The 10825-nt window shown below is 41.4% G+C and overlaps 1 protein-coding gene and 1 long non-coding RNA gene across 7 annotated transcripts in view; one reads left to right on the top strand and one right to left on the bottom strand.

Moving 5' to 3' along the window:
• The window catches only part of Snx10 (sorting nexin 10), a 67707-nt gene extending 59508 nt beyond the window's left edge, over positions 1–8199 (top strand). For all 6 annotated transcript variants that reach the window (XM_031381901.1, XM_031381903.1, XM_031381902.1 and 3 more), the window contains exons 6-7: positions 6017–6229; positions 6682–8199. In XM_031381901.1, coding sequence (XP_031237761.1) covers positions 6017–6229; positions 6682–6763 — 295 coding nt within the window. In that variant the 3' untranslated portion in view covers positions 6764–8199. The remainder of the gene's footprint in view (positions 1–6016; positions 6230–6681) is intronic.
• LOC116098907 lies at positions 1106–10336 on the bottom strand. Its single transcript, XR_004121992.1, has 2 exons — positions 10143–10336; positions 1106–1601 (listed from the first exon to the last, which is right to left on the bottom strand). It is a non-coding gene; the product is annotated as an uncharacterized LOC116098907 (long non-coding RNA).
• Positions 10337–10825: the final 489 nt, after the last annotated feature.

A 10825-nucleotide genomic window follows, 5' to 3' on the forward strand; every position in this document is an offset into this window, starting at 1 on the left:
AGGGGTGGGAAGTGGGTAGGAGCTGGGGAATCCCATAGCCCTGGCTAGCACTGGGGCAGGGCTTGGGTGGGGTGGGGGTTGGGGGCGCTGTTGGACTATTGCAGGGACACCAAGGGTCAGTGTTTATGTCACTAGGGAAATGCAGGCCACTGGTAACTCCTCTGTTGCTGGGCTGGCCTTTTTAAAGTCTCATGCCGTCTAGCCTGGCCTCAAACCTGTGCACTTGAGTCTGGACCTGATTGCCTGCCCAGATTGGGTTTGCAGGTGTGCGCCACCATGCTCAGCTTCCGGAGTTTGCTCCCTGCACTGTTTTTAAGCACTGTACATACACAGTAGGTGTACCGACCTCAGCTCCCGTGGGGACTGAGCTGCTGCAGAGGTGTTTTGTACTGTGTATTGTTTAGCTGTTTGTTCATTGGCTTTGTTCGACACAGAGGAGTACATCCTGCTTCGAGAGCTCGGGGAACGTGGGTCTCAGTCTCCCACCAGCCCTAGATTCTGATATTTTCCGAGCTGGGGAACCCAGATTCTTTTGAGTCTCTTACTTCTTTTGGTTGTCTGTGGAGTGGAGCAGCACAGCCAGCTCATCCCTCTCCTTGCTGGGAGGTGCGTTTGTTTAGACAATTTAACTTCCTGGAAAGGACTCTGAAAAGTACGTGCTGACCTTTCACCCAACAGCTGTGTGCCAGGGACGTAGGCACAGACGCATTATAGGCCTGAACAGAGAGCTTATAAATTATTCTTCCCTAGCTGCTTGCTTCCACTTTCATTTGGGAGCTCTTGGTGCTGTGTCTGAATTAATTAAAATGTGACGGGGAGCTGGAGGGATGGCTCAGTAGGTAAGACCAGGATCTTCCAGAGGACCCAGGTTCAGCTCCCAGCTCCCGTACAGCAGCTCACAACCCTCTGAAAGTCTAGTTCTAAGGGACTCAAAGGCCACATCCAGTCTCCCTGGCACCTGGCAGGCACATGGTGCACACACATACATATAGGACAAACACTCTTCTACTTGAAGCAAGAGTAAGTCTTAAAAAAAAAACTGGATATTGATTGTCATCTTAGGATCAAATCACGGAACGGACAGCTTTCTTATGGCACTCTTAACTGTGCATATGAGCATTTATTTCCAACGTACACAAAAATAAACTGAATAGATCTCATTTAAAAAGTTAAAAAAAAAACAAAACCCAAACAAAACAGGTAAATGTGCTTGTAGGATGTGTGCTGGGTCCCCGGAACCCCAGTGGTGAAGGAGAGAAAAGATTTCTGGGAGTTGCCTTCTGGTCCATATGCTTCGCGTCCTGTGGCATGCACACCTCCTCCACAGCCAGGCACACAGAATAAATAAATAAATGACGGTTCCAGTTGGCTTTGGACTGGGCCCCCTGGCTGAATGATACCGATGATTTCTGTTTCACGTTCCTCTGTGCAGCTCTCCTGTTTGGTCCAGTTTGGGCACGAATGGCAGCCATCCATGACTGGGGAGAAGCGTGTCAACATCTTGCCTGAGCACATCTTGGTGTCCCCTTTGCGGCATTCACTGCTTCCCTGTTAAGTAGGGTCGTCTGGCTGCAGCCAATCCCTCATTTGGTGTGAGGCCTCTGGAATCAATAATATTAAAGAGGACATAGGCCGGTTAGAGGCTCTAATAAGCATAGATTTAAATTTGATTTTTATGTAAATTTTTAAGTTGTTAAAATTCCATGAAAGCAAAATGTCTCTGCATATGTATGCATGTATAATGTAAAATGAAATTTTCATCTTAAGGTCATTTGTGTAATAATATATACTTAATATAGGCACAATGCATATTCAGGCTGATTACTGGAGAGGAATTGGAGCCTCGTTTCTCTGATTGGCTGTCAAAGAAGATCATGTGTTGATCTTGTCTAGGCTTGAAGTTGTAGGTGCTTTGTCTTGGTACTTACCAGTCGTGGCGGGTGGGGTTGTCTCAGCTGTACAAACTGTAGAAAAAGTAGAGGTCTTATGCTCTGGGCACTGCTGTGTTTATGATCAGCAGAGTGGCCACTGCCAGCTGAACTGGTCACTGTGATTGTGAATTTTCAAACATTTATTGTCCTCTGTGACTGTAATTTTCTTCTTGTATGCGTTCTCCTAATTATAAGTCGTAAGCTCTTATAATAGCAACAGAGACATAAAGTTATAGATTGGAGTTATAAGCTCGTAAGTCTCCAACTGTGATAGAAGCCCTACTAATTTCCTAGGTTTAATTGCTATGAACAGGAGCCAACTCTTGTATATAGAATGGATCCCAGTGATAGCAAACATAACCCGCATTTAGACTGTGGTTTTACATAATTTTTATTCTTTTTTTTTTGTTTTGACAGTCCAGGCTGACCTTGAACTGCCTGTGTAAGGGAGAATGACCTCAAACTTCTGATTCTCTTGCTTCTACCTCTTAAATGCTGGCTTTTTTAAGTGTATGCCACCACGACTGACTATGGTGGGAAAATTTGTTGTTTTTTTAACAAGAGACACATACATACAGGCATGCACACAGATACACACAGAGAGACTCTCCATAACACACATACACACACAAACACACAAATGCACACACACACAGGTACATGCAATTTTTTAAAATAAATCTTTATGTTCAATAGAGGGCACCACAGCATAGATTATGAATATCTTTGAATGAAAATTTGTAGGTTTAAATTATTTCTCTCTTGGTGAGAAATTAAATAGGATGAGCTAACTTTCTTTTTTCAACATCAAACCACACTATATAGATGTGTGTAGGGAATATGATATGGGTAGAGATCAGTGGATCCAGGGCATCTGTAGAATTAAATGATTTTGTAAGCCATATTGTTCTTCAACTGAGCCGCTATATAATATGCTTGATAAAAATTCTATTAAGGAAAACTAGACTTAACTACGTCTAATTCAGAGGAAAAGCAGCTTTGTGTTGTCTAGCATAGTTATCATGGGGGGGGGCAACTTTTAACTTGCAGTATAAATATATTTTCAGAAATTCCTTTAAAATTCTATAGGCTGATTTGTGAAGTCTGTGTTATAAAGGCTTGAAAAAACTACACTTATATATTTGTTTATTTATTTATTTATAGATGGTCTTAATATGTAGGCCGGGTTGCCCTAGAACTCACTGTGTAGAACAGGCTAGTCTTGAAGTCACAGACCTCTGCCTGCCTCTGCCTCCTAAGTAATGGGCTTAAAGGCATGTCCCACCATATCCAACCTATGCATTTATTGTTTTGGAGGCTTCTATTAACTATGGTTTATTGATTGTTTTTCAAAGTACTCTTTATAGTAGGCTTGAAGTTGATATTCTCCTGTTAGGCTTTTTGGGGAAAATGTGGCACAGATATGACTACAGAGAACAGAGGTTCTTTCTTCTGTTACAGTGGTGGGCACGATGCCAGCAAAGCAGATGTCACTTGGAGGAGGCACCAGTGTCCTCCGGTCCTCCCAAAGGTCACATTTTTAAAATTAAAAATATCTATTGTTGTTATCATTGTTATTTAAGATGGCCTCACAGTGTTGTTCTGGCTGGCCTGGAACTTGATTCTCCTGTCTCAGTTTCCCAGGAGCTGGGATTATAGGTGAGCACCACCACTCTAGACTCTAGGATTTATATTTTAAATTTTACGTTGTAAACTATCTGACCACAAAATGAAAACATGACTATATCCTAAAGTAGTTTTTTCTTTGTTGCTTTTAAATTCATACCCGTGCAGACCTGGTGGCCTAAATTTAGCCACCAAGGCATAAAAATTAAAGAAATAAAACCAGGCTCAGCAGGCAAGCTAGTTTTGTACTCTATCAGGGCCCTGTGAATATGAGTATTAATATGAGTATTCAGGCAGGCCATCCTGAATACGTTTTCTTCCCTCAGTCTTCCTATGGAACTGTTCTCTTGCTTCTTCCCCCACGTGTCCTCCAGGTGGCAGTATTCAGCAGAAAACTGAGGTGCCTAATGTACAGTCAAATTGGAAATTGAATTATAGCAGAGGAAAAGGGACAGTAGCCTTGAGGTCTCCATCAGCCTGGACTCTGATCACTTTTGTTTGCGGTACCCATGTGTTAGGTGCCCAGCGAGTTAATAACAGCACGTGAGCCATTCAAGGCTCAGTAGAATTGCTTTAGACATGAAATAAAGCTGAAATGAATTTGTGTCCAATATCGTTGCCATTAGCGTACATTACTTCTGTGCTGTAATGCCTCAAACCATCTAAAATCAATTTTAAAGATCACCCATTATTTTATAGAGAAAATAAAACACATTTCCAACAGAAACAAAGCCGTGTGTACAATCCTATGAACAGGCACTCGTCCCGTGGCTGGTGGGTTAGCTACCAACAGGCGGCCACAGGAAACAACTCGGCTCGGACATGACAGCGCGTCCAAGTTTGTATCAGGGGCTCGTTGCCATAAAACTCTCTCCTAATGTGAATTACTTGGGACATGATTAGAAGGCATTTGTAAATGAGGAAGATAGATCTTAGTGCAGAGGCTTTTACTGTGTGGCAGATGCACCTTTACCACGTAACAGGGCCATGTTCTGGGAGAACCAGGGCAGAGGACACACAGTGTTGGACACTTAGATCCTTTGCTTGAGGTTTCCTCTTTGCAAAGCACAATACTATTGCTTTTGTTCTTAACAAAGCACCCCTTTCCTCTCAAATTACTTCGCAAGTCTGTTGAAGCAGAGGGGATGGCTGGATTTTGCATGTTTGTAGACATCTGCCCTCTCCAAGAAATAAGTGTGTTCTTTGGAAGAGAAGGGTGCGGTATTGTGATGTACTTGGTATTTAACAAAATTGCTGTTAATGACCAGAAGAGATTCACTTTTCTAGTAACTTGTTTAAACGTGCAGGATACGACACAAGGTTCACCTGGCCTGAAATGTGTGATCTGTTTTTCATAGTCTGTGTATGAGAAAATCCCATGTCAGGCAGAATGGCTTGTGGGTCGTAGCGTCTTTGCCTTTACTTCGTACATTGTGGTTCTAGTATCTCTTATAATATCACCACTGAACTGTTAATAGACACTCAATTATTATATATCAAAAATATTTGCTGAAAAGATGTGAAGCCAGTTTCGACTGAAGTGTGACAGGATACTTTAACCTGATTTCCTGTTCGGTCACACTCTCGCCAAACACACGCATGCGCAGCTGATGACATGAAATTGACCACGCTAGACTCAGACCGCAGGGTTTGTTTTTAATCTTCCATCTGGTTCTGATGAAATGTGTGCTGTCTTTATAATAAGCTTCAGTCTGTCCTGCTGGACAACTAGTGTGGCCTTTAGCACCAACTTGGCCTACTTGGGAAAATGGCTTGGGATCAAGTTTACCTGGTTACTGTTTCGGCACTCCAGAGATGCATGACTGCTGAAGATTTTACAGAAGTTTCTATCAGGAAGCCACCTCAGAGGAGCCCTTGTCAACTTGTACTTATGTATACAGTGCACCAGTAAAGGTTTAAGGTGTAGAATGTGCTGGGAGTGTACTGGACTTTTCACATCATTTTAATAATAGTAGAAAGTTTTGATGTTTTGTGACAGCTTGTCCAATAAAGACTGCTGCACTGGCATGCTATTGGCCATAAAAATTTTAAAAGTAGAATAAATTTTTATAACCATGTAAGCAAAATATTCCCATAATTAATCCACATGGTCTTCACAGATGGTTAAATTTGAAGAAATGTCCTTGAAGTTATTCTTTTAACAGATGTTCTCAACCATTAGCTTTGTGTTTCTACTTACCTAAGATCCCAAGTAATTGAATAAAAGTTAGCATATGCTTTCATGCTGTGAGTGGGCAGTGGGCAGAGTCCAGCATCGGGGCAAAGTTCTCCCAGTGAAGAGATCAGTAGTACAGTTTGTAAGGGTTGCCTGCCTTCTACCGATCTCTGCCCATGCCTGGTCACCAGTTATTTTCTTTCCTTTCTTTTTCTTTCTTTCTTTCTTTCTTTCTTTCTTTCTTTCTTTCTTTCTTTCTTTCTTTCTTTTTTTTTTTGCACAGAGTCCTGCAGAATGCACTCCTGCTTTCCGATAGCAGCCTCCACCTCTTCCTGCAGAGCCATCTGAACTCCGAGGACATTGAAGCATGTGTTTCTGGGCAGACCAAGTACTCGGTGGAAGAAGCCATTCACAAGTTTGCCTTGATGAATAGACGGTTTCCCGAAGAAGACGAAGAAGGCAAGAAAGACACGGATGTAGAGTATGACTCAGAAAGGTATTCCTTTGCACTTTGATTTAACAGACACATTTATATAACACATAGTGTCTATGTGCGTGCACATATATATACAGACACATTTTGCTTTTTGTTGATGTAATGGTAAGATAATGAAAAAATTAATTGACTGAGATTTTATTGAGCTGTGACAGCTCATCATAGTGGTCTTCACACACACCTCCACACTGAATTAATGAATGCAGCAGAAATTCAATTATCTGCATTCTGATTATGTGACTTTCATTTAGTCAGACTTGAATTATTCGCGTTTAAATTATCTAGCTAAAAAAATATCCAACTGCACTCCAAATGGCTAATTAAAAGTCCAAATTTCCTGTCTCTCTTTGTGACTGGAGATAATTAAAGTTCCCCTCTGTTACTCAGGCTTTGAGTGTGTTGTGAAAACCAATTTCCTCTTTTTATTATTTTCCCCCTCTCTTCTTTTCCAGTTCATCCTCTGGGCTTGGACACAGTAGTGATGACAGCAGTTCTCATGGATGTAAAACGAACCCAGCTCTGCAGGAGTCCTGAGAAGGAATTCTAGGGCTACCACCTTAGGAATGAAATTGTGCCCAGCCAGAAAGAATGCTTGCTCATAATAGATTCTTACCCAATGCCACTGTCAGAATCCTAGGTAGTGAAATTCTTAAAGTGGTGGGTTATTAGTAGTAGTAGTTTTATGTTGTCTAATTCTAGCCAAGCTTCTATGTGAAGCTATAAGGTCTGTGAATGCCATGCGGGCCCTTTATTGCCATCCCATACTTGTAAATACAATCCTGCTCTCAAGTGAAATGAGTTATATGCTATATATATATACAGTTGGTCTTAACTGAATTTTAAAGAGCTAGGTGTATTAGTAGCATTTAAAGCCAGACGGGGCATCCCGGCTGTGCCGATGAGGAAGTTACTGTAAACACAGTGTGCGGCTGGAGCCAGAGTACACAGTCACGGCGCAGCACACTGCCTGCTTGCCTCTCTGACACGTGGCTCTTGTCTTGTGGGGACTTCTTCTCTGGAAAATACTTTGCCTTCAGGTATTTGATTGAAATATTTAAGAGTATTTAAGCTTTCCAGTATACTGTATCATGTGTAAATGGAAAATATGTCTTACAAATAAAGATGTACTAAAAAATAAACCGTTTACATCTTAGGAGGGAAAAAAACCAAAAGTCTTTGTAATTTTACTTAAATTTGCCATACACAGACTTACAAATACATTCTCACCATCCAAAATCAGCTTAAACACCAGTTCTGGCGACAAGTCACTCTTTTATCATTATGCAATTAGAATCATAGCTTATGATTTATTTTCAGGCATTTAAAAAAATGTACATTAAAAAAAAAGTCAAAACAAAAACAAAAACAAAAAGTCACCAGGTAACTTCTGTCAGGGGTGGCTCCTCTCCGTTCATTCTTTCCATTAGAAGAAGGTTTTTATGAGTTAATTTTACCTATAAATAATTCAGTAATTTTGGAGTGGAAGTTGGGCTGCTAATGTCAGAGCCCATGTTCATGTTTTAGAAGCCCTTTCTTTTTAGTTGTCTCTCAGAAGATTGGTTTAATTTGAATAAAATACCCCCCCCTTTTTTTTTTAAAAAGTGGCCCTAAGATAAGATGTCTTGGGTCCAGTTTCAGATGAAGCAGTGTTTTCCTGGGATAATTAGCCAAGGGCTCTCCAGAGTCTTCCCAGATATCTCTGGAAGACAGCGACGGAATTTTCACCTAAGAGGGATAACTTGTTGCTTCCAATGAATGGCTCCCACTCTCATGGGTGCAAAAGCTGCTGCAAAAAGCAACCATTTACTTGGGTACTTAAGAATTATTGTATTAATAAAAAGTTATTGAATTGTCTGTTGAGATGCTTGTTACAGAGACTTGGTAAAAAAGAAATATTCAATTTGGAATAAGAATGATTTTTTTTTTAAAGTTCTGTCTGAAACATTATTAAACTTCTGTAAATGTCTTGATTTATGTCTCAGATCCTGTTAACCGTGTCCTCTAATTGTCTTTATTTAATGCCGAAAGAAGATGATTACGCAGCTGTATGTAAAGTTTCAGAGCAACCCCACTCCTCAGCAGTATAGATGAATTCACATCATTTATGTTTTATGGCGTTTTTGGAAAGCATAAATTGTGACATCAGTTATCATACTACTTCTTAGTGATATAATGCAAGCTTCGAAGTTAATATGAAGTGATGCTTCACATTTGCTCCGTAAACTCCAGTCACTGTTATCACATTAAACATGAAAAAAAGAAAAAGCTTTGTTCGATTACTTGCTTTACACAGGAGAGTATATTTCTTCTGACTCAGACCTAAGTCCTGTGGTCTTTTTTTTTTTTTTATTACTGGTAATTCCTTATTGAAGAGCTTTGGTGAGACTTGGTTTGAAGCTTGCTGCAGTTGTATTTGCTCTGCTTTGGCTCTCACAAGCGCTGAGCACGAGCTTCTTCAAACTGACTTTTTAGGGCCTGAGATATTTAGATGAAGTTCAGTTTCCAATGGGTCAGGGCTTTGTTTGATACTCTCATGTCTGTAGGAGAACATGTAGCTAGGCATGTAACATGCAACGAAGCAGAGGATACAGTTAGTGCCCTTTTAAAAGCTTAAATTAAGCTTTAAGATTCCTAATTCTGGATGCCTTACGGTTTACATTCAGTGAAACTCGATTTTTCTGGAGTTTTCTGCAGGTGTAGAACCTAGCACCTGGAAGGTCATAATCCTTTGTATTTTGTTTTAGAGTTGGCTTTATAAGTAGTTAAAGGTGTCAGCAATGAAAGTCAACAGCATGTTAACTTAAGATTTAAAGTCTCCTTGGCGAAAAAGTGATTTTCATTCTAGTTAAAATTTTCAGTTTAAAAAACCACTAGGGGAAAGCCCAAACATTTGTCTTTAGTCACTTGTCATTCCATAAGATACTAAATATATTTGCCAGAGCTCTTAAGGTCTACTTCAAATTATATTTAACAATCAAATACAAACAAGTTATTAGCAACGCGGAGAAGTAAAAGCATAAAACTTCTTACATGACATTAAAAATGCAATCAAATCTACTTAGTTTAGCCACGTTCTGACCAATAGTGGCAGCTGGTTGTTTGAACCTGGCTTCTTTTTTCTGGTGCTTACGGGTTTATTATCAAGTTACATGTATACAATAAGGCTTTCAGGATTGAGCCATTTTCATGAAAGGCCTGATTTTTTTTTGTTGTTTTTTTTTGTTTTTAAGTACAAAAATTAGGAAGACTTATTCTAAATCGTCTTCCTTTTAATATTTAAATTAGTTGCTGGTGCCGGATGACTACAATGCTGTCTTTTCCACAGAGAAAACATTTCTTTCAATACAGTTTTGTTTCAGAAGAAAACCATTTCTTAATTTGCTATGAACACATTTTCAAACATAAAATGTCTGAACTTAGTTGTGGCAACTTGACATTCATTAAAGGCATAGATACAGTTTTCTTTACAAGTCAAGGCAAGAAATGCAGACATTTTAATAAAATGGAGCTAAAAATAATTTAGCATGTAAAGAAACAATTCCTTTGGATTTTGATACATTTATAACGGATTTGGGGCTTTGTTCTTGGCTGGATGCATTTTACAGTCCAGTCACCATTGTCAGCCCTTCAAGTCAAATCCTTTCCCTCTTGCTGGAAACTTCTAGGCCCTTGTTAAGAACAGTGCATTGGACACTAATTTATTTTAGCAGCGCAAACTCTGGTAGTTCATGACCCTTTTCCTTCAAAATTCCAAAGACTTATTTTCAAAAGATAAATTAAAAAACAGGGAGAGAAGAACACTAAGCTATAAAAATTTCTGCGGAATCCACTCTGCTTTAAGCTAAAGAGAAGTAGAGATGCTGCGGAAGCCAGCAGGCTCTGCGTGTCGTAACGCGTGGATTTCGTCTCTTACCTGGGCCTTCTTTATAGCTCAGCCCCCACCCCCGTGGGGCTCGGCTCAGCAGCCCTCAAGCTCCTGTCATCCCACGCATGCTCCCGCTTCCTCAGTTGGGTAACCCATGGCAACCGCCCTGGTAACCCATAGCAACTGCTCTGCGGAACCAGGTGGGGGATGGGAGGAAGCCTTTTGGAGTGGGCGGGTGGAGAGCGATTTACCCTGGCCCACCTGCCTCGGGCGCCGCCAGCGTCCCGCACCCAGACAGTGAGGACCAAACAAAGCCACCACACACGTGCAGGGCGTGGGTGGGAGAAGGCACGTGGGCCTTTGTTCTCGGCTGCCCGCCGAAAGTGTGCACATGGTTCCATCAGCTCCAGCCCACGCTGCGCTGTGCGCATACCCCAGGAGCCTGGAACCTTCCAGACCGGAGTCCAACATGCTAATGTTCCTCTCTTGTCTGACCCGGTTGTGCCCAGGAGCGGGACTTTTGCCCCTGGGGAAGAATCACGTGCGTCCGTCCAGGTTCTGGGTCGCGCGTGGGGAGATGCCGGTCCCCAAGTTGTTGAGCCAGGTCACTTGAGGCTGACGGGCGATGCGAGGCCACGGGTGGACGGATGGGGTCGCTGTCGGGCAGCGTGGCGCGTTGATACCCTGCAGTCTGCTCAGAGCATCATCTGCTGGTTTGTGCTCTTCAGATT

Source organism: Mastomys coucha, unplaced genomic scaffold (genome assembly GCF_008632895.1).
Source record: "Mastomys coucha isolate ucsf_1 unplaced genomic scaffold, UCSF_Mcou_1 pScaffold20, whole genome shotgun sequence".
In the NCBI taxonomy this organism is placed as follows: domain Eukaryota; kingdom Metazoa; phylum Chordata; class Mammalia; order Rodentia; family Muridae; genus Mastomys; species Mastomys coucha.